This window comes from Syngnathus typhle, linkage group LG6, assembly GCF_033458585.1.
Source record: "Syngnathus typhle isolate RoL2023-S1 ecotype Sweden linkage group LG6, RoL_Styp_1.0, whole genome shotgun sequence".
Taxonomy (NCBI): Eukaryota; Metazoa; Chordata; class Actinopteri; order Syngnathiformes; family Syngnathidae; genus Syngnathus; species Syngnathus typhle.
The window spans coordinates 8,656,182-8,680,394 of record NC_083743.1 but is presented as its reverse complement, the minus strand read 5'-3'; the positions used below and the strand labels follow the sequence as shown (position 1 = coordinate 8,680,394).

The 24,213-nt window shown below is 41.2% G+C and overlaps 1 protein-coding gene and 1 long non-coding RNA gene across 2 annotated transcripts; one reads left to right on the top strand and one right to left on the bottom strand.

The window, feature by feature from the left end:
• Window positions 1-424: 424 nt before the first annotated feature.
• hip1 (huntingtin interacting protein 1) lies at window positions 425-24,213 on the bottom strand. The gene is made up of 31 exons (XM_061281990.1): window positions 24,094-24,213; window positions 14,316-14,379; window positions 13,719-13,861; window positions 13,509-13,565; window positions 12,519-12,599; window positions 12,056-12,132; window positions 11,439-11,500; window positions 10,227-10,367; window positions 9,967-10,024; window positions 9,776-9,851; window positions 9,072-9,215; window positions 8,791-8,888; window positions 8,304-8,376; window positions 8,001-8,184; window positions 7,697-7,785; window positions 7,503-7,619; window positions 7,103-7,204; window positions 6,075-6,269; window positions 5,769-5,916; window positions 5,607-5,693; window positions 5,391-5,498; window positions 5,122-5,258; window positions 4,922-5,032; window positions 4,752-4,810; window positions 4,535-4,628; window positions 4,260-4,360; window positions 3,966-4,071; window positions 3,668-3,791; window positions 3,477-3,538; window positions 2,664-2,781; window positions 425-2,239 (listed from the first exon to the last, which is right to left on the bottom strand). The coding sequence occupies exons 1-31, from the start codon at window positions 24,208-24,210 to the stop codon at window positions 2,235-2,237; spliced, it is 3,138 nt and encodes a 1,045-aa protein (XP_061137974.1). The 5' UTR covers window positions 24,211-24,213; the 3' UTR covers window positions 425-2,234.
• LOC133156182 (uncharacterized) lies at window positions 17,229-20,137 on the top strand. Its single transcript, XR_009714802.1, has 2 exons — window positions 17,229-19,715; window positions 19,990-20,137. It is a non-coding gene; the product is annotated as an uncharacterized LOC133156182 (long non-coding RNA).

Here is a 24,213-nt window from a genome sequence, read left to right as displayed (position 1 = left end):
CTTCACATGTATACAGAGAATCAGGTCAGTTGCATTCAATGACACTCAGTAAGACACAGATATTGATTGAGGATACCCACTCAATGTCAACAATAATAAAGGCTATATTGATCCTTGATGAGAAATATTGCGTAATCTGGACAGTGTTTTCAGATTGCACGACACTTGAGCAACAGGAACCCTACAAAGTTGCAGCTGGATCTTGAGTTTAAAACGAAACGAGCACTTAAAAATGAGTCGATGCTTTTAGTGGGAAACTAACAGCACCCTTAAAACAAAACAAAAAAATCAATAAAGGTGCATTAGAATTTGGCTTTGAATTAGACATGAACACAACAGGCACTTGTGTACCTATTGAACTTGTTATTTCAAAAAAACAGTCATCGCAATGCAGACTTCGACTAAAAACCACACGCACCCTCAATTGTATTAACAAGTTGAAATATTTATTTTTAAAAACTGAAAAATAAAATAAAAGCAAACCCACCAACATAGATTTAGTACACGATACAAAGACTCATGTCAATGTCGCTATGTGAGTGAGTAGTTTCTTTAACTACAATGTGAGGCAGTTTGAAAGGCTGGCTGAGCTGGTACGACGTCGGACCCGAGACAGGTTAATAAAGAATATTTTGACAGAAAAAAAAAAAAATACACTCATTCATTACACAAGGTGCGTTTCAGTTCATCTCCATATCATTCGCAACGTATTCCCTCTTTGATTTACTGTCAACAAGTGTGTGTGGTGTGACAGATGTCCACAACTGAAGCAAGTATTAATCACAACACTGCAGTAACACTTGCCTAATCATTACTTTGCCTTGTCTTATTTAAAACTAACTTTTTCTAAAAACTACATCATCTGCTCCATGCAGTTGTTGAAGAATCATCGGCAAACACTGTTTGATCGTCTATTTAAATAGCCCCTTTCAGTGACCCAATTATGTTTAAGACACACAAAGCTCATCCATTTCGCAACATGGTCACGAGGCTCCGTGTTAAATGACAAAAAGATGACACCTATTGGTTTAGGCCTGCACCGCTTTTCAGTCCCTCTATTCAGATGAGATGAAGGCTGACTCAGTGAAAGACAAATATTGATGCAGTTGGAGGTGTGTGTGAGTTGACAATTACACAGAGCTACGTGGTCTGCGGGAGGCTTAGGTCACACGCTGTGGTGTGGCATCCTGGCAGGAAGCACTCTGACTAGTTAACCTGAACTTTGAAAATATTTATAAAGGGCAACAGGTAGTGAAGACTTCAGGGGGGGGGGGGGCATACTAGTTGGATGATGTTTCACTATTAAAACAGATTAATCATTGAGTGTTGTTGAAGCTGTAGTTTGTCAAAAAATTACTCAGATTCTTTAATAAGATACAGCTTTATAAAAACATAAATATCTGTTTACGAAATGAATGTCTGCAGAGTTGCAAGACAATTATGGCAGCAGAGCCTAATGTATTGTTGCTTTTTTTTTTTTTAGCTAGACATATCCCTTCTTCCTGCAGTTACTCAAACTGCAAACTGCCCATTAATCATTTTTTGTGTGCATAATGCTACTTTTGATCTCTTATGGTTTAGATAGAATAAGAGTTGTGAGCTTCCCACCCCCCCACGGCAGTTTGGAGCAGTTTTCTATGACTATTAAAAAAACAAGATAAGATGGCAGTTCAGCATGATTGAACAGTCCGGTTTGTTACAAATGTGACAAAAAGGCAGGGAGTCCAGTGAGGCGCTATGGACCTAACAATTTGAGACATCCATCACACGGAACTTCTGCGGCTTGTAAGCACACTCGATTACGAGAGGCTTCTTTTAGTCCTCTTTGTTCCACTGACGTAATTTGTGGGCTTGGGTCTCTAGTCGTTGCCGTTTCGAGAGCGTTCATCAGTTCTTGAATGCAACTCCTCAGTTGAGTTTTGCTCGTTACTAATTTGAAGCATGGAGCACAGATAATAAATAAGTGATAGACTGCTCTATACGTACATACACTCTCTTTGAAGAGGAGGCGTGATGCTGTGAATTCGGGTGGTCCTTCCAGTCGAGCGTCGTTCCTTGTGGCTGAGCCCTTGCCGCCCGCCGTCTGCGCGGAAGACTCCAGACATGGATGTGAGAGCAAGCACCGTTTCATTTGGCTTGATTAACAAACAAACAAGAGCGAGAAAACTAGCCAGACAGAGATGGAGAAGAGTGTATAAATACAAGTTTCTTCCAGACGAAGGGCGGGGTCAACCTTAACCTGCAGGGGGAGAAAACAGCAAGGTTAAAAGTCTCTTCTACAATTTGGAGTTCCAACAAAAACATCTCTAAAGTGTTGACCTCAACAAAATTATTTAACTGCAACAAATAACAAGGGTCACACTTGGACAAAATTGTTCGTACTCCTTGGTTATTGCCATAATAATAATAGGAAAAAAAACCTAAACTAAAATGCAAAAAAACGAAAATATTAATCTTCTGAATAGCCGTTTACAATTTGTATACTGTGCACACTGACAATGAGCGCGCCACTGCCACCTACTGTAGTGGATGTGCAATTCAACTTCAGAACAGCAACAAAAAAAATGTAAATGGTTACCTAATATACCTTGGACCAAAAAAAAAAAAAACATTGAGAAACACTTGCTTAAAGGTTCCACAATGTATTAGTGTTTTGCCCTCACCCTCCTCATCGCCCCCCCAGCCCTCCGCTACCCCTGCTAGCTCATAGTGTTTCTTCCTCAGCTCCCCGAGACGCTCGCGCTCCTTCTGCAGACGTGTCTCCAGCTCCAACACCAGAACCTGTACAAACACGCACGCACGCACGCACGCACGCACGCAGGGGGAGGACAGACACAGCCTTGTCACAAAGTTTCCCTTTGAAAACAGTGGAAAACCAACAATTCTGAAAGGGTTATTTTTACGAGTCATCGAGAGGAAATTACGTTCTGGGCAGTGACAAAGAGTGAACAAAGGAGTCTTTTTGTTTTGGATGACAGCGTTACTGTTTAGGTCTCACAGCTCTTATGGCTTGTGAGTTGCTAACAAATAATCTATCCATCCATCTATTTATCTATTTTCATTTCTTTGCATTACAATTTTGGTTGTTTGGAGTTTATCGGCATGTAAAAACGCTCACCCAAAAAAGCTGATAAAAAGAGAACACTGATTAGTGGCTCAATGTGTTTTAGGATCTTATTTACTCAAGCTAAGGTAGTGTAAATAGGCTTAAAGCACTCTGCCAATAGCAGCTCACTATTTAATGTTTGTGGGCGCTTGTGCGTATGTGACAAAGGTCCACCCATTTCAGTTTTCCTTTCACTGTAGGGGGGAAAGGCAGCCACAGACACACTTGCTTGTGCTATTTGTCTAGCTTTAAGTTCAACTTCCTGGTGGATGAAAAACAATGAAGTGTCAAATGTGGAACAATGAGCACATTCCTAAACAGGTCTGCTTATCGTTTGACTTTTGCTTGGTGTGTGCATGTTGCTGCCAACCTGGGCGTCCATCTCTTGTCGCTTGATCTGTGTGAGAGTCATACTCGAGAAATCCATCGTATCTGTGAAGCGATCAGAGGCAAAGAAAAAAAATCAATTGTTTGTAAGCGGTACCAAAAATAAAATGATACACTACTTAAGGTTAGACTGACAATATTGCTAAAAAACCCAAGATGCTGAAATGTGCTTACCTTTGTCTTCAATTTGGGACTGCCCAGACTTGGTGGAGGCCACAACAGCGGCAGTTGCCTGGGTGACGCCTCGGGATGCATGCTGCAGGCGGTGCAAGTTGGTACTGTCTTTGTCCGCTTTAACCTGGGGACAACACAAGCACGGAGCAGATTTTGAATCCCTTCCTCCCATGATTATGAAACGAGAAATAACATTTGACTGCGCTGCCCAAAGATGGCATGGATAGGCTCCAGCACACCCGTGACCCTTGTGAGAATGAAACGGTTCAGATGATGGGTGGATGCACTTGGGACTCGCCTTTGAAGCAGCAACAAGTTGGGCTGTGCTGGCTGCAATTTCACGGGAACACACCATCAACTCCTCAAACTTCCCTTTTCCCTGGACCACAAGATCAGCCGCATCCCTGAGATGACACAACACAGTGGATTTCATTTCTAGTCTTCCGATGAATAATTCAAACGTTAACAGGAGCGGGAGTGGTGGTTACAATGTTACACAAGAGATCGTGTTCACTTGCTTTGTTCCTGTTGAGATCAGACCTTCATTCACCTATTGAAAAGTCATTTAATTAGAAAGTCAGATACTACTTACACCATGACAGTGGCACCCCATCCAACCGCTTTGGAAGCAGAAATCAGGCCCTCGGTCCAACGGGAATTCTTGGCATAAAATTCTTTAGTGGATGCTGCGCCCTGGTGGACAAAGAGGAAAACTCCAATTCTTATTTACATGAATGAAAAGGCATCTTAAATCTTTTTTAGAAAATTATCATCAATGGTCTAGTTCATTTAAAATGTACATTCTGGGGTTTCTCTTACCTGTAAGCTATAATATTCAAACTTGTACAAAATAAAATCCAAACGTACCCTGCCACTCTCCACAATGTCCCTTTGCAGATCTTTGGAGGACAGAACAAGTGCCTTGATGGCTGTCATCAATTCCGTACACGAAGCTAAGATCCTGAAAGGAGGCCACAGGATACACAAAAGGCAATATTCACATTGGACTGGTCACTAGTCATTTGCAGTGTTATTATTCTTAAGAAATATTATATAAATCACTATAGAGGTTTTACTTAATTACCTCTCATTGACCTCCATCTTGATGCCTGTGTCAACCGCTCGAGACTTGTTGAGCATATCCTATAGGGGGACACAGGGGAGAACTTTCAAGCTAGTATGACTGCAAAGTGAAACTGGTGATTATCGGTTCTCATTGTAAAGAAGTGCATGCTTGTTTTCACACATCCACACCTCTATCCTTGCAGCAGCTGATTCCACAGCTGCAGATGTGGCTGCCATTTCTTGCTCCACTAGATCTCCCAGCTCTCCCTGCTGCAGTTCCAGACCCCGAGGACGCAGTTTCTGAATTCAGGATTAAAGACATCATAAGTTTTCATTATTGCGGCCATTGGTCACTCGCACACAAGGACAACATTAAGAACAGTACCAACCTCTGCGGAGGCCAATATGGACTGGAGTGCCTCCTTTAGCTTGCAGTTGTTTGCTTTTGTTATGTCTTCCTTCTTTTTCATGCAGCCCAACAAAAGCAGCGCCTCAGCACCACATGCCTTCACACTTACTGAAAGAACTGTGACAGAATGCACATAAGACAACCAAAATCCTGGTTATCATTTTATAAAAATGGCTACAAAAACACAAGGAGGTGAGCTGTGGCTCATATGCATGAGGCATAAGAGGTAGAATAAATCAAACATTTTACCATCAGCCTGCTCCACAGGCACCATGTGAGAGGTGGCACTGCCCTGAACAATGGTGTCGCCCACTAGGTGGCCACATTGAGTCACCACTTTTAGCAACTGAGAGACACCTGTGTAATAGCAAAAGAACAAAAGAGAATTGATCTCACTTCCTCACGGGCTTGGCACACCGGAAGTATGCTATGCAAGACAATAGTCAATATTAACGAGCTGCTTACCTGTGTCATCGGCTAGAAAGGCGTCTCTGGCAGGATGGAGCTGCTCCACACAGTCTAAGGATGCTTGACATCTGGATGCCAGGTAGTCTGCAGAGGTCGGCATCATTGGACATTACTTAACTGACAGACACACTGTCACACTAATAAGAACCCCGCAGCAACCTGCTGAGCTAGTGCAGCTGATGTGGGCTGGGTCATCCATCTGGGCCAGTGAGTCTTGGATGATCTTCTCTGCTTCTTCAACAGCCCCCTGCAGACTGGACCAGCGGGCCGCTACTAGTTGGCTCTCTAACGCCTGCTCCCTGCTCTCCTATAGGCACACAAACACCCGTGTTCCCGTCATTTAGGCTGGGCGATATGATATGGCCTCTCCAATTTATTTATTGATTTCTGATTTTCAACCTCTATACTTCGAGCAGATGCAAACGACAATGAAATTCAAAACATGTTTTAAAACAAGCATTTGACCTTGTCATTAAGTTGATTTTGCAGAGCTTCGGCTGTCTTCACACCAGTTTCCCTTTCACTGGCCAATGAACTTTGTAGACGCTCAAGCTCCTGCCCTTGAACGGCAAGCTCCGTCTCCACTTTGGACAATGACTCAACGAGTACTGCTTTCTGAGATTCCATTGCAGCTAGTTGAGTGCCAAGCACCTCATTGGACTGCAAAACAATGAAAAATAAACGATGTGTTACAGCACATAAGAACAATCGCGAAACAACACGATTTGATGGGAAGTCTTGACCAGGACAATGTGAGGCTGTGGGAATGTTGGACTTAATGACTCAAGTGACCTCCAGTTGTAAACATAGATTATAACACCACTGCTTTTTTATCGTTTGTGGCTAGGCACATAGTCCCCAAAGAGCACTGCGTTGCGGTTGAGTGGGAAATTGTGGTTGTGAAACTTGGCAGAACAAACTATGACAACAGAGTGAAGTTTCGTTATGTTATGTGTCTTAAGGGGCTTGTGAACGTGTTTGCAACTCTGTGGAATGAGCTCACTAAAAATATAGAAGTGACTTACAGAATGAGTAAATGGTCTGATTTTAGAAATGACGTAAATTGGTATTGGGGTCTAACATTGAGAGCTGTGACACAGAAGGTCCCAAAGGAGGGCTGTCGTCACAGGAAGAAAAAAATTATGGACGTTATATTTTCAACAAACTATGACTTTTTGACGATATAGCATCATAATTCCAGCGCATTCTTATTGAGAGCAAATTACTTTTAATTATCAAGAATATTGAAAATATACAACCAGCATTCCAACTGAATGAGTACAAAAAAGAAAGGTTCATGAACTTGTTCATATTTTAGGAGGACGTGAACTAAACACAACGTAAAAGCAAATGAATCATATCTTATCTTTTTTTTCTTTCTTTTTATATAGACACAAATCTTTGGGTCAGCATGCGTGTTGCTTTGAACGATTCTGACAAAGGGTTTAAAGGACAGCAGGTTGATTTTGCTTTTACAATGAATAACCACAGACCTGTTGTGAGGAGCCCATGGTGATCTTGAGGGAATCCAGCTCGGCCCTGCTGGACTCCAGCTCTCTCCGCAACTCTCCAACGTGCTCCCGCTGCGCTCGTTCCTGGGTTAATGAAATGTCACATTTTTTTTAGATCAATGTTTCCCCCGCCTATGATGAGCCAAGGCATATATTTTACATGACACAGCTATTCAATTATAATTTTCAAACTTGGCCAATTAGATGACACTGCGTGGCACACCATATTAATTTTAACAATACATGAGTGCGCTACAGTACAGTGGTTGGAAATCTCTGCTGAAAATATTACACAAGCCAATTTATGAGCATGATTTAAAAAAAAAAAAAAAAAATCTATTAACATTTTTTTAAAAAAAAAAGCAAAATTAAGGTGACCCACCTGTCTGTCTGCAAAATCTTGAGCGGCCTTCACCTTGTCCTGCATCTCTTTCCTCACTGCATCTATTTCATCCTGCGCTACCCGAGCCACCGTCATCTGCCGGGTCACCTCTGCATTCTGCACTCACAAACAAACAAAAACTCACGGTGACAATGAAAAGGAATTTTCAATACGAACAAAGATGTTTTTCTCACCTTCCTCAGCAATTCAGCATGACCTTGTACCAACTCGGTGTACTTCTCCTTCAGCTTGGTGTAGCGTTGCTCATTAGCTTGAGCTTTTTCTACACAGTAACCAAGGATACAGTAAGGAATGTGTGGGAATACTAGTTACATTAGCCACTTATCTTTATGAACCTTAATCTATTATTCTCACAGCTGTTACAATACTGTGTTCATTATTTAGAAACATTCTTTGACATCTTCAGCTGTATGTATGTATGTATGTATGTGTATGTATCAGGTGATAAAATAAAAACCCTGATATATTAGTCCTTACTTTCTATCTCGGTCAGACTCCGCTGCTCTTTCTCTGTGTCTTGCCTGACCCTCCTCAGGTCATCAAGCTCCGCTTTCAGGAACTCGCTCTCCCCTGCTGCCTGTAGCCTGAGGTGACTCTGCTCTGCTAGCTCTGCCTCCAGCTCATTGACACGGCCCCTCAAAGCCTGACATAAGCGTCCACTCTGGCAGATGGAGAAATTGTGGTGGTGGTTGAAATTACAGTTGCTTTATCAAGGAAATTATGAGCAAATATACATTTAGGATTAAATTATGGATTGGGGAGGAGTGTATTCCTTTTTACCTCCAATCGGAATGCTTCCAACTCATCCTTAAGGGCCTGGATCTCCCTTGTCAGCTGTTCAATCAGTCGGTCTCTAGCGGATAAAGACAACGCTTGTAAATCAAAAGCACCAACAATATTTCTTTCTACCATTAAATTTGGTTTTTAAATTGAGAATGTAATTATCATCAATTAAATCAATGTATAAAAGAGCTCCCGTCATCTGTAATGAGTTAGTGTTGAGACAAATATTTTTATCTTATCCTGTGCTACTGGCAACTACTGTTGAATTCAGGTTAAAGTTATGCATTTTTAATAATAATAGCAATTATAAAAAAAAAAAATGAAACACTTAAAATCTTTTGGGTTAAAAGAAAGTACATTTTAAAATTAAAGGAATGATAGTTGCAGTATATTTTAGCACTAAAATTACTGTACGCAACTAGAGTAGTTGACCAAGGTAAATTTTATTTCCCAAAAGTTTATATACAATGTCTTCAAGGCGTACTTATCATCCTTGCGCATTCCATTCTGATTGTTGAAGTTGAAGGGGTCAATTGCAGCAGAGGTGCCAAAGAGATCATCAAATTTTGTCTCCACTGGAGCCTAAGCAGTCAAAGCCACAAGATATAAAAAGGGAAGATCCAAAGTGCTTAATTTACAAAAATTATTCTGAAAACATCCAGAGCTCTGAATCGGGTACAAAAAGTGATTCATGACTTCAGCACTCATTGTTGTTGGTTCATTGCCTAGTTGTAAATTCTATTTAGACATTTTTCCACTTTTTACCGGAAGGACGGGGAGGTCTGTGTCCACCAGGTCGTCGGTTTCCACCATATGTTCCGACTCTGGAGAAGACGACTCGGCGGGGATTACAACCACGGGGCTGATGTGCTCTGACAGCGCAGATGCACGCAGGAAGTTTGGAGGATTCTGAGAGAAAATATTTCATTCATTTGAAAATGTTTTGCTTATTTATGTCAACAAAAAGAAAAAATGTCTAGCATGAAGCATGTTTCATAGGCATATTCGACTTTCCATGGCCATGTGGCTACCTTAGCAGAATAAGCTTTTCAACATACAGAGCAAAAAGAACATACTCCTTGGGAACCTGAAACTACCATCAATTCAGACGGCTAAAAGATGGACGCGTTTAAGACATTTTGGACAGACCTTTTTATTTATTAATCAATCCGAGTTGGAATAGCTCCCTCTGACTCAGTTTTGAAATATTATATTGCTAATATTAGAACAGTCTTTTTCTAGTTGAGCATGGCTGTGGCCAGTGCAAAATGCAAGGTTCGTAAAGCTATGCTTGTAGGACATTTATGTTAAAAAGAATTAACTGAACCCTAACCTCAACCTGATCAAACCCATTTAGGACAAAATACAAAGGAACATTTCACTCTACTGTCGTCTGATAATGGCTGATAATTTTCAAATACTTTTCTCCATACAGTTAATGTGGACATTTGTGTCATGTCAATCATCACCTCAGGCAACTGTGGAATCTGAATCAACCGCTTGAAGTACTGCAAGTTACTGGAGCGATAAAACAGACTCTTTAACCTGCAATAAGACAAAAATCAAAGTGTGTGAGAATGAAATTTGAGCAACGTGCTCAGTGGTTACTTATGTGTTTGACCGACAAGGTTTTGGTTTGGGCACCATTGCGCGTACATACTTCTTAAACTGTTCCTGAAAGCGATCTCGGTGGCCTTGGAGAGTGTCTGCTGGAAGGCCTGCATACAAAAAAAATAATAATAATACACACACACACAAATCAGTTAACACATCCTCACCAACTTTACATGCACTCAACATGAATCAATGTTTTAAACGACCAAGACTGTAATTGAATATACTAAAGTATGGTATTAAATTAATACTACAAGGATAAGTGAATGACAAATTGAGTAAACGGCAGAGTTACGTGTTACTCACATGAGTGCAGTTTAAACAGCAGCTTGACTGTGTAATCGTATAGGTGGCTGGAGTCCAAGATGACTTGAATGAGCGGAGCCAGACGACATTGGCCTGCAGCAGTCACTGAAACTGACCGAGACATATCTAGCGAGCTGAATACTGGGATAGAGAAACACAAAGACACAAACAATATTGTTTAGTAGCTTGGACAGATGCTACGACATATCTCAGCTTTACAATTACCGCTCGCTGGTTTTAGTTACACCCTTGTAAATGTAAACGCAAAGCTGAAGAGGTCCCCTTGTTTGGTTTGATTTATTCCAAAGTCCTGACGCCATAAAAAGGTTAGGAATATAGTCTAAAAGAAAGGCGGCTGTAATCTCAATCCTAAAACGATTGTTTCTCTTCCCTCGCTCGCCCTCAATCATTAAAGCTCTCCTACCCATTATCCGTGAAGCCAAATTCTGAGAACCTGGCAGTGATGTGGTTTCCTCACTGATTCAAAAGCATTCAGTATTATTATATTTTTTTTTGTACAAAAACACAAATTGAACTCGCCTCTTAAACCTTGAATGATGAAACATTGTGGAAATAGGTCAGAACTGAGACGGGAGACATGAGCTACACTCTCAAACTAAAAATGGAGCGGCAAGAATTAAACATGAAAACGGTCACAAAGCTGTTGTTGTGTCGTAGTGAACATTAACATTACTCTTTTTCCACAGTTAATCCGTAATGTGAACCTAAATGAAGGCCTATGTTTATGCCTTGATAAATCATCCATTAGCGATCAGACACATGAGGGGAAAATGAGAAACTCCTCTCTAAAAGCCTCAACTAAAAGTGAATTGTGTGAAAATACTATGCACAGGATGCAGACTGAAGGCCATGATAAAAAGAAACGAGAATGTAATTTCCTTCAATTCATTTAGGAGTAGAGGAGAGCAGCTTTGCCAGCAATTCCTCTCGGGACACATCACATCCCTGCAGCCTATTTTTAGCTACAGTATGTCCATATAACTGTAAGACACCTATGATGAGTCACCCCAACGACAATAACAGTCTGCAGCCACTCAATCAGACGCATCACGGCTCTGATGGTAAAAGTATCTATTTTTGGACAGCATTAGAACTTTATCGCGCAATCCTCCTGTCTGCCCAAGTTGGAACTTTGTGCCCGAATGAATGCGTGTTCACAGCAGACTCTCTCGTTAGTCCAAAAGATCTTACCTCCAAGGAAGAGGTTGAGTTCACACTCGAGGTAATCAAACATCTCCACAGTTAATTGAAAGCTGTGGGGGGCACACAAAGAGAAACGAACATCACACAACTTGAGTGAAATTGAAAGCTTCTGTTTTTGCTCCTTGTGTGAGAAATTAAGGTACGACATACGTACACACTTGGTTGAAATCGAGTTGTTCTATTTTACGTATTTTAGATAAAAAATGTTTTGGTGGAATAAGTAAAAAAAAAAAAAAAAAAAAACGACTACCATGAAATACATACATTATGATTCACCTAGACATATGACGCACATTATATTTAAAAATATGTTTATTTAATATTAAAATGGACCAGTTAATTGGACTTCTTCATTGTTTTAACATCTCTTTAAGGTTTATTATCATATTTTAAAATAAAATCCTTAAATTCGTTTTTGTTGATATGAAATACTTATATTGTGTTTTCTGCAATAACATCCAGCCCTAGCAACAAATTGATGAATTGGTATTCAAAAGGTATTCTTTTTTTTTCACCTCTGTTTAATTGTTTTTACGTTTGACTCTTCCAAAAGATCATCTTTCGGGATCCATCTTGTAAATGATGTGGCAGCTTGCCTTACTTACAAGTTGTTGACATCATTTTCTCCCGCCTCTTCAAGTTGTCTGTTTGACATCTGCAGGTTGCCAGGGAACCGAGGATTCTGAAAGAGAAACCATATAGAAGGTGCAAGCTCAAATAACACGCGTGGCACACCACGGTCTATCTGAATGACACGTGACTGAATCACAATAATTGTGAGGTTTGCACTCCTGCCGAAAACCTGCTCCTCTACCTCGTTACATTGCTAGCATTAAAAAAGAGAGACAATCAGGCAATATTCACGATTTCCTGTTTCTACGACTCGCCTCAGTTGTCCCATTAAAGGAAGCTTCATTTATAGATCCTTGAGAAGCCATTAGTATCACAGCCGGAATGTTCTGAGGACCCACTGCCCCCACGGAGGGACGATGGCAATAAAAACAGACTTCAGGCATAGATAATGAGTGACGAGAGTCTCATTGGGTTTTATAGGCCATTCCAACTCACTTTAATGTGGAACTCCATTTTGGTGATGAGCAGTTTGAGGTAGATGCTGCAGAGCTTCCCGTAGCCTTCACTCAGGTGACCCTGGAAGCACAAGAGACTGAATCACAAAGGGAGATCAACATTTGGAGACATGGTGAAAGGTAGAAACCGTATCTCCCGACTCTGGCCAGTAAGCTGGCTGATTAAAGAACACGGGGAAATCTGAGATGACACATTGGCCTGTGGCGCTGTCTAATTAAGATTCAAAATGTGAGCAACTTCCTCTGGTGGAGCAGAACTAAAACCGTGGAATTCAAATAGGATGAGTTAACTGGAGCTGGTTCAGTTGCTTCTCATATGTAAGAGCATATCTTTGCTCCAAGAATGGGGGCAAAGTTGAAATACTGTACAAGAACTTCTTACTTCACCAGTTGATTAAATTTACGATTCGAATTTCCCAAAATGTGATGGGAAAATTCCTAAACAAGGTTATAGCAACTCAACGGAGAGTGTACTCCAGATAAGCCAGAGGATGAGTCTGCATGAGTGATGGGGAGTGCGGACACATACAAGTCTGTCACTTGGCAGCTAAAGTAGTACTGTGGATACTACACAGTTAATTAGATGTTTGGAAAAGTCAAGTGAATTACACCCCTGCAGGCAACTTCCGTTCCACTTCAACATTTTCACACATGTTGCTCTTTTGGTCACAACTCAGGAAGTGTCGGTATTCCAAAAGTATCATATGTATTTTTGGTTTCAGACGTGATTTACATTTTAAAGGTCCCATTCCATCATCATCCATTTTTTTCCCACTGTTTTATCTTGCAACCCCAATAAAAGAATATAAAAGATTTGAACTATTTGAAATGAAAAGAAGACCTCAAAAGACGTAGACACCATGTTCACATTAACAACACCACATATTGTTTGGTCAAGACTTAATTCTCATTTCAGTCAACAGCAGTGGCATGCTCTGATGTCAACCGACAGTCGAGTGTGCTTCCTTACCCACATCCTGCTCATATCTGTCAAATCAGCCTTATTCCTCATAGAGTCTTTTATCACCTAAAACAGTGGAAACAGCAACACAGGAGAGAGAGAAAATTTTCAGTACACACAAAAAGAGTGATCACTTCAAATTTGAAGAAATTACAGGCATTTAGAGTTAAATACATAGTGGGAAATGGAGTGGTAGAAAGCGATGCCGTCTTTACGTACATTTGGATGTCCGTCTCGTAGTAGCTTGTGAAAAACATGGCAGAACTTCCAGCAAAGGACTGCATTGCTGGAGAGAGGAAGCCGGTTGACCGCTGCCCAGAAAGTGTAGGCTCCTTTCTCATGATGAGTCCCCAAAATGCAAGGTGACACAGTCAAGGACCAGCAGCTTCATATGATTGTGAATAATGCAAAAAAATGTCTCCCAAATCTAACAGCCGCAACTACTTTGACTCATGATAATTTAGCCAAATTCGGACAAACCCGCTAACCGTAACAATGGTTCAGTGGAACATGGCTTTGTAAATCATTGATTCAATGTACAAAGTTGAGTACAATATAGTTCCAGGCAAGAATCCAAGAACTTTCATTTCAAGCTCATGCTGCTCTATATTACTATCAATGAAATACAGAACTGCACAGACTGTCTCGTCTTCTATTTTAAATCCCCCAGGATTAAATTAGCTTCAGCACAGATGAGGCTAGCCTCAATTTGTTGTTTTGATCTTACACTAACATAACCTCAACTGGAGAACACTGTCACATGGGAATCACAACTTCACACACACACATTTGTGTGAAGACAAAATATGAGGATATTCCTGGCATGCTTCTCTTTGACAGCAACCTCCTGTGTGTTGATGGCCTTGTTGATGCTGACTGCCTGTGAGGAAGAGGAAATGTAAAGTCAGCCAAAAATATACATTCTCAAAAACGTTCATGCGTTTCATTTGACATCTTAATCTTTCACAAAAGTGTCTTTTCTCTTTCAAGCTGCCCAGAGATTGAGAGTCAGTGAAGTTTGATTGACCTATTTTCTGTCGAGTTGGGATTCAAGGCAGCAGCCGAGATGCCCGACTGAGTTCTTCTCTGCATTCCATGATTATGGTAGCCTGACAGCAAACGGTATGAGTCCGTTTACCTGAATCTACTGTAAAGTCACCACTAAAATGAGATATAAACCCTAAATACCTGTAGGGGAGGCTTATCAAAACGACCTGAAGTAAACTCTGTCGATATGCATTCTACGTTGAGAAGCACCTCGTGCCCACACATAATTCTGTGGTTGTTGATTTGGAAGTAGGGGGGGGGAAACTATTTGTTCCTGTGTGCTCCTGTGGTTTACGATGCTTTACTGGATACCTTTATGCAATTTCCTGGTCTGCAAAAAGAAAATCTTTGATGGTAAGCTGTTACAGAGGAAGGTACTGTTGCAAGATTGCACAAAATAGGAGAGGAGCTTAATCACTCTTATGATGGCTAAGCATGAGATTTTAATAGACAATGTAGAATGTCAAGTTGAGAACATAAATCACAAATGGCATTCCTTGAATTTATATTTAATTATTGTATGGCAGCTGGGGTCAGGAGAGCACGGGAGGGAGCTTTCATAATCTCGCATCCCACAGATGTCCTGAAGCTGCTTTGTGCTAGTATGCAAGCAGTCAGGAGAGGAAGTAAAGATCACAAGAGGAGCACCAAGCTCAGTCCCACTGTACCATCGGCTTGGACAGAAATATCTTATTATGTGAGCTCTCATGTGTTTTGCACAAGTTAAACTTTTGGATGAATTTTCACCTCCATTTAAAACCTCATGGTATCCCACTGCAACTACTTCCCAGAAAAAAACGATGACCCAGTTAGTCCACAGAGACACTTTGTACTTTGGGTTGAAAGAGAAAGGCAGCTGCCCAGGACTCCTTGAATTGGCTGAGGAGGCTGACTGGCATCAATAGTCAATTAGCTCCTCACATTGCAACTGATGTTCTGACTGCTAAATTCAAGCAGAGAGGAAAAAATACAAAGATAAAAAATATTTACAGGCGAGTTGTGGTTTTTGATGATTTTAAAAAAGGGGACTTACCCTTGTTAATGACTTCATCTTTTTTTTTTTTTTTAAGACTCCCAGTGTGCCTCTATTTTTATCCTTACCCATTTGAAAAACTTGATACACCAATGACTTTCTAGATGACCATCACATTTTATCATAACATTTTATTTCAGCCACAGTTGTAAAAGCAACTGTTTAGGCCATGTTAACTTGGTCCTTGCAGGACTGATTAAACATAAAAAAGAAAGCCATTGATATGCTGATGGTAGGCTAGCTATATTGCTACTGGGAGGAAGTATCAACTGCCCACTGAATGAAACAACTCAGTAGTCATATGAACACCACAGAATATTTTCTAGAATTGTGAAAAGGTTCAAGGATTTTCAGGGGCATGGGATGAAAAAAAGGATCTTGTGGATTCAGTCTGTGATTATGTGGGATAATCGTAAAGTTAGTGTCAGATCTTTAAGGCACATTCAACTGGAATTTAGATTTTTGATCAAATATACAATAATATGAAAATTCTTGGAGGGACTTTAGACCAATAGACAAATAATCTAATTGTTATGAAAACATTGGGAAGTGGGAAACTCCAGGGTTGAAAATGACTCTCACTCTGGCCCTGACCTTCTGACTGATATGGAAAATTGTCTTCCAGGTATAGATAAGTGGAAAGATAGTTAAGTGCGGTTATTATGTTTAAAAGTCTCTTCTTTGCCTCAAAGGGACTCATTTTCTTGTGCAGTTGAGAGTTCTAATTCAAACCATGGGGAATGAATGCCCTCCAGTACTGATGATTGTGGAAAAACAACAGCTCACTTGAATATTTTCAGTTGATATTGTATCCAAAGACCATATAACTTTAACGACAGTGGCAAATTTGATTAAATAAAAAGGGAAATTTGGAAATACTACATTTAGAACTTTGTGATTAAGGAAGTCTGGAACTGGTTGACGGTCAAGAAAAATACCTAACATTGTAATTAAATGAGACATTTTTACAGATTTCAAAAATGTTGCACATTAGAAGCAACATTGGCAAAAGTCATCCCTTTCAAAACTCACTAAACTCACTAAACTAACTAAACGTAAATGAATGACACCATTTCTCACTTTTTCCAATCAGCTGTTTTAGGTCTTTTAACAAACAAATAGTGGTTCTAAAAGTGCTCTGTCATGCTTCCTGTCTTGACACACCCAGCACTGCCCATTTCCTGGCCAACTTCAGCTGAAAAATACACTGCTCCACTTCTCAAGCTAAAAATCCTGTTAAATCCCCCCAGACAGTGGCAGGTTCACCAGAGTTAAACACTTTATTCCTTCTATCCCTCGTCATCATTACGTTGCTTGCAGACGCTCCAGGTAGGTTTACATTAAGCTCATCATTACAGACAAGGGGCTAACAGGAATAGCAAAATATAAAGATTGGTTTAAAAATGCTCTCCGGTCAACAACATGAACGATTCTGTCTCTCCTGTCGAGTGGGCTCAAATTAGACCACAGCTAAATTAGGTTGGCTGGCTTACAATTAGTCATTCTTTTTTAAACATAACACACCCATCTTCCTGCTGCAACATGCCACTCGTATCAAAATACATTCCAATTCTCAAACACACACAACATAATCAGACAGCAACTATAGGTTCTTTTCAGGGGGGGAAAAATGACGCAAAAAAATCAATGTGGGGCTATGATGCATTCCTAAATGCAACTCCACTCCATGGTAAAGTCAGTCCTCTGAACAAGAGACCCCTGTGCTGCTTGTCTAAGGACCATTTTACTTGTTGCATCCGCCACAAACATCCGTTCTCCTACAACGTCACTCTGCACCTCTTGAAAGGTTGGCACTGACGAGAGGAAGGTAGTGGAAAACAGTCGGCTTTGGAGTACTTAACCCAAATGAATAGATCTTGCAAAAACTCACACAAGTCATTACAAACAGGAAAGGCTGCAATACCGTTCGACACAAAACCGACATCACCACTTTGGAAACTTTCCATGTTGATTTAGACCTAATCATAAGGTCATTTTAGCTAACGTATGAAGTCTGACGGGAATTACCCACACTGAGCCCACTGTAAATCATGTAATTCAAGTCTCGCCCCTTAAGAGCCTAATAAAAAAGGCATGAAAACATATGGCACTGTGCCATATTTAAAGAACCCCAAATGTTGGCAACACGCATGGAAGACAAGTAGAGGCGAGTTAAAGATAGATAAACGGTGCAGACGGCCGGACTTGAGCATAATTAAACTCTTAGACACCCCTGCGGCATGTTTATGAGCCCCCCCTCCTAATGGGATGTCTTTCTGCAGCCTCGGGTGAAGCCTAGGCTCGAAAGCTTTACTTGTGGGAGGACTGTTGATGTCATGTGGACACATCGTAAAAAAAGAACATCTGTGCAGCTCAATGAAGCTGCTCAGGCCACTTTGTCAATGCACCCCCACCACCAATCACGTGCGGCCATCCATCACAGACTCCCTGCGTGGGTGTGTCCCCCCCCGCAGGAAATGATTGGAATTATGTTGTGACCAACAACCACCCAACAAGTGGAAAAGACATCACGTAGCATCGATAAAACCTGCAATGAATTAGATCTTCTGTGAGTATGCCGTTTTGGATTAGTGATGCGGGGAGTCACCAGCTGAGTTTGTTTAGGGAAGAAAACTCCCAACAGGCCGTGGTACGTCAGTCACAACATCAACAGCATTTATGATTTTTTTTCATAGTTCCCACATGATAGTTCGCCACTAAATTTGGTCAATCCAAAAGAACATTTGAACAAACTCAAATGTCACATATGTGCAATACACTACAGTAAGTTGGCGATGTTTCAGAAAAGTTCCAGGACTAGCATCACAGAAGATACATTTCAAACCCAAACTATGAGTTTTCCCCTTTCGAGTGGGCTTCTGGAATCAACCGGGACATCGACAGTGACATGCTGCAGCGTTTGCTTGATTGAATGTATGAGAAAAGGCAAGAGAATATTGCAGGACAACTTGTGGCTGCTTCACCATGGCAACACGCTTGCTCACAATGCACGAGACAGGCCGAGAAGAACATTGGCGTGCTGAAGCACAATGTCCCATCACTGATGAGCTATTTATAGAATATGCCTACGAGCTACTCAGGTGGTCCCTGTGGGCTACCTGGTTCCCACAGACAGCGAGATGCTCCCTGTGGCAAACCCACCGCAATCAACATTATGGGAATTATGAACACTGGCAACGTATTTGTTGGACTTGTTTTCATTCCATACCAAATCTAGACAAGCTCAACAACCAAAATAAAGATAACCACAAGGAACAGTCAGCTGTGAGAATTGCATTAGTGATTAAACTCTTTCACAATAACATCAATTGCTATCACAGCAGATGTTGTGTACACTTCACCTTATCTTGTCACTAAAGACTTAGTCGACAAAACGTGCATTTTGGTGTTGGTATAGTCATCGTGATACTTTATGTACATTTGACCTCATACCATCTGCTCACACACGAGCCCTCCCTCTGAGTGGAATAAAGAAGGTGTGTTGTAGGTGTTCGTTCACCTCCCATCCTCCCCCACTCCTACAAGTGCACATCCCATCCATGTTTCCAATGAAAGGCTGCTCTTGTTTCTTAATGCACCTGCTCCAGTGTATTCAGAACACGGCCCGCTTGTCTCCATCATTTACTGCCACAAGTCATGCATTTTTGTTTTTTAGATGTCTGTACTACACCCCCTTTCAAATTACACTGCACTTGCGTCATTTTTTTATACACTCACTGTTCTTTGTCTTAAATTGCATTGCCTTAAAAATAATTTATTTTGAACTACTATAGAAAACTCAAGAATTGAACTGCTTAATAGGACTATTTCTGCTGTGAGAATGGAAGTAAAACACTGGCATTGATCTGTTGTGTGTGTCGTAGTAGAATAGAACGCACGCATATTGCTTCGAGATTCGCTTTCTTGCAAGTTAGAACTTGTTTGGAGATGACTGTTGTTGTTTTTTTAACCATTTGCTGCAGTAGTCTGTCAGTTCCTTACTTTCCCCTCACACCACAAGCTGGACACTTAAAGTGGATTTTATTCTTCTACCCGAAAACAGACCCACAGAAGCAAAACATCAAGCAGCAAAACCTCATGTTTATAACACAGGGATGCTCTGCGGTGCTGTGACGGTAACGATCGATGCTTCTTGCGTTTAATTGAGGAAGTGGGTCCCTTTTCTTTGAAAAGCTCATGCATGCAAATCGCAAAACTTCTCATTTAGCTGCATGTTGACAACAAGCCCCTACTTGCAAAGAGAAACACCTTCTACGACTTGTTACACGCCAGCCTACCTCCACCTAAAAACAACGCCGTTGTATAGCGGTCTCTAATGTCATTTAAATCCATCTACCATTGAGCACTTACAATTTTACTAAGATCCATGGTCCTTTCTCTTCCCGACAGCGGCGGCCCGAAGATCCGCTGGCTTGATCCAAACGCGAGAAGCTGGGAGGCAACGAACGTGTTTGGGAGAAGAAGGGGGGAGGTGGAGGAGCGCGACGTTAGCTCAACATGTGTCCCGATTTGGTATTAAACTGCTTCCCTGTCCCCACTTCCTTCCTTTATTCATTCGGCGTCCCTGCTCTCTCTCTTTCTCCAAGCGAGCTCCAAGCAGCATGCGACCACGGAGAAACTGAAGTGTCCGGGACTCGAGCAGCGAGGACGAGCGCACATTTTACATCCCGCCCGCCAACATGTGCCTATAAAGACTCTCGTGTTCGCTTTATTTTGCAAACAGCCCGCTTCTATTTGAGACAATAGCTGCACGGGAGGCTGCAGACTAGGATGGCTTGAAACCGGAGGTTCTCAAACTGGGTTCCGGGGCCCACCAGGGGTCCTGTAAAGATAGGGGGCGGGGTAGGGGGGTTTGACGGGCGTACTATTTTTGCTTTCCAAAACAATCTTCCGGAAAATGAGGAATGCATTTAATTTGCTTTCTCCTGCTTACCTGTTACTCTAGAAACTGTCCCTGGAATATATCCAAAATCTTTTAATCCTTCCAAAAATGTGACCTCTAAAGACTTCTGAGTACACAATATCATTTCTGCATGTGAACAGCCATCTGTGAGCATTTTGGAATGTTTTACAAGGAAAAGTATGAGGTTTGTAACGGGAATGTTAGCAGGTATGTCATTTCTGTCTGGCTGTTGGATTGTTGTTTGTGTAGAATAAATAGCAAGCAAGCTTCAGGAACAAAAACTCAATTCATCGCATTCGAGCAACTTTAGGTAACTGATGCCCCCATCTGGATTCTCTGAGATCCTCAACCTTGAAAAAGTGAACACTCTTTGTATGCCCTCTAGCTTTTGATTCAGGTTATAATTTCACTTTGACCAACACAACACATTTTTTAAACTCCACATTAGCCTGGTCCTATACCAAAATCTCGAATTTCCACATAATGATTGTTTAAAATACATTTCAGAGCCTCACTTGTGCTGGATCATACGACTGTAACAACATCAGAAAAACCATACTAGAACAACTAAACTTTAATCGGGGTTAATCAGAGGCACACTTTAAATTGTAGGAAAGGTTTACGGACTCCTTTTCAACACGAGATTTGTGCGGCGGTGTGCAGACCTTTTATAAACACTGTGTACTCCTACACAGCGAGCTTCCTTCTCTCATTTATCGCTTCCTATCAGCTCTGAAGCAAAGTCCAACAACAGTGACATCAAATAATAAATATTACATAATATGATTGGGGTACATCAGCAAAAGGTACCAGTCCAATGTCCACAGAAGAAATTTAACACAAGAAGAAAAATAAAACAATAGTATGTACAAACAATTAGAAAGGCAAAGTCATTGTTACAGTCAGCAGGGACCCATTGGTGCACTTTGTTGCACAAAGTGATCGTCCACTGTTCACCACTTCTATTCTGTGTCCAGTCAGTGCAATGAGGCCACCATCACTGCCTGCTGTTTCTGCTGTCTCAGTACATTTAGGTCTTGTTCTTTCACGCTTGCTTTCTGAGGGTACACGGTTATCCATCTGTAACCTTATTGTATTTTGATTTACAGGTAGTAAACAAGGAGAAGACATTTATTAATAAACGTGTCAAAAATTTTCTCTGCACATACTGTAAATTCAGTGTATACAGTATGAAAAATTGTCTTTGGATTAATGACACGTGTACACTGGCCAATTTCCCCCTCATTTCTTTCCCCATAATAACCCATCCTTAGCTGGCAGGTAGTAATATTAAGGCCTTTATTTTGCAACACACAATGTGATGGTAGCCAACGGTTCACACTGCAAACTCCAGCGGCGGCGGAACTCATGCGCCAGATGCCTTCCACAAACTTTAATTATGGTTCATGTATCCAAAGATTACTAGCTACACAAGTGCCCAAATAAAAAATTGCTTACGGAGCCGTTTTGCAATCGAGGGGTGACGAAACATCTCCAACATAAACAACAAACAAAGCAGTTACAACACATGTGCCTATACTTACAAACAATAGAGGACCCCCAAACATACACACAGAACATAAAAAGATGTCTGGGGAGAAAAAAAACATTAACATTATCGTTTAGTAGAGCGTAGGCTGGTGCACAAGTTCATAAAATTGCATTTAAGTAACATAATATTGGCCAATTAATAACAGTGTGACAAAACATTTGCTGGCATCTTTACTCCAACCAAGTCGAAAAGGAAATAGAAATGATTAACAAGGAGCTGGACTGAGCAGCCATGACAGTGCCAATCCCTGTGTGGGCTTGCACTAGACTAACAATGGTCAACAGTTTTAAACTGGTGGACACAAGCAGCTACTGTTTGCCATTGTGTCTCAAATCATCTCAACTACAGTCCTAATGCCACTGACTCTCTTTGTCAGACAATAGTTATGTAAACCACTTTGACATATCTTGTAATTTTGTACATGTGTTTCTTTTACGAAACTCCTGATAGGTTTCTTACAAACGCTATACTTCCACTGATTGTACTTAATCGCAGGAAAGGAAGAGATCTAAACCATACAAGAGATTTATTTGATTTGCAACAAAAGCGGTGAAATCGACTACACAACAGATTTAGGTGGCTTTAGAACAAAACAGATCAGATGGATTATCTCTTGTTGATCCTCTGCCAAATAAAAAGCGGATTGGTTGATTCCCGCCATCGCTTGCTTCAACTCAACAGTGTAAAATCAACCAAGAGGCAAAAAAAAAAAAAAAACATGTACAGTATACGGTGCTGCAAGATTACGGCCAAAATAATATAGCCAAAATCTTTTATCAATATCGTTAGGATTAGGGCGGGGTGAGTTTGCTTGGTTTTTAGGCAGCTTAATGAAGCCTTCATCGTGAGTTCTCCCCCTAGTGGTCAGCTTGATTACTTGATTAGATATGCAGCAGAGCCCGCATTTGCAATGTAAATATCGCCGAGTTAATTTAATCATGGCTGCCAATACGATTCAAATTCGATCAATTGTGATGCTCCACGTGTAGTACTCCAAGAATACAAGGATGGCACGGTCCAATCTAAAGGTTAAGGAAAGACTGCCCTATCATGCATCCTTGTATGTTCTCCTCTTGCTTGCACTGGTCTCCTCAGACAGCAGAAAAAGAAGCATCAAGACTAAAAATTGCCCATAGGTCAGTGCAAAATGCACCCTGCCTCTTACCCAAAGTTGCTGGGATAAAATGCACGTCACCAGTGACCGTTAACATAAGTAGTAGAAATGCAATGTTCCATAGGATGCTACGTAGGAGCCTGACAGTGACCTAGTGACCATGCATGGCTTGGAACATACAATCCTTCTAATCCGTGCTGCTGCTGTCTTGCCTGAGACAAAGTGTGCAGGTGGTGTCGTGGGTCAAATTGCATGACACACACTATGGACAGGCAAACCAGATAGCTGTTGTCTCAAATACTGTCTATAATCGGAACAGCACTTATCACAGCAGTTTGGCTGCCTTGATTCATTTGACCTACTTAACCCCACCCCCCGAACTATGCTTGGTCTGTGGGAACGAGTCGGGGGACACACCAGGCAGGAAACAGCAGGATCCACAACACAACAGCAGCCTGCATATTCATTGGGAGCGTGCGTGATCAAGTCAGACCTTTATTTTTCCTATGCATTTTTGTCCAAACAGAACATGTTCATTCATTGCACTTATGATAATGCAGGTCTGACTTGGCATAGATCCTAGTGTAGTGAGGGTGGAAAGTCATTTGCAAAGCTCCTCCATGGTTTGTATCCAGCTGGTAGGCTAAACAGTACAATTATCTGAATTCGAAAGGCCACTGACCTACATTTGAACAGCTCTTTTGTTGTGGACACTCACTGGTATCTGCTGATCACACACAGTGACTGACACTGAACACCGGACCGACATGATTAGCACAGAAAGTCTGCGAAATGTGCAGTATAAAAAAATATGAGGTCATGTAGGTTCTCCCTAATTTTAAACACATTTGTTTTGCAACCGTCCATACCCAGTATACAATGCAAATTAACACACTGGCGAGAAAATGTGTTGTCAGTACACACCTGCCCTCTCTCAAAGTTTTCCCTCTCCAGCTCCAGACTGTTAGCTCCTCCGGTGCGTCGAATCACTTTCGGGATGGCGTTGGGTACTTGCTGCATGGAGCTTTTCACTCGATCCATCGT

Coding starts and splice junctions, on each gene's coding strand:
- hip1 (XM_061281990.1), bottom strand. CDS start 24,210: ATGGATCGAGTGAAAAGCTCCATGCAGCAAGTACCCAACGCCATCCCG. Junction 9,216..9,775: donor AGATTCCACAGTTGCCTGAG/GTGATGATTGAC, acceptor ATTTTCTCTCAG/AATCCTCCAAACTTCCTGCG. Junction 4,811..4,921: donor CAGCTGCTGCAAGGATAGAG/GTGTGGATGTGT, acceptor GTCCCCCTATAG/GATATGCTCAACAAGTCTCG.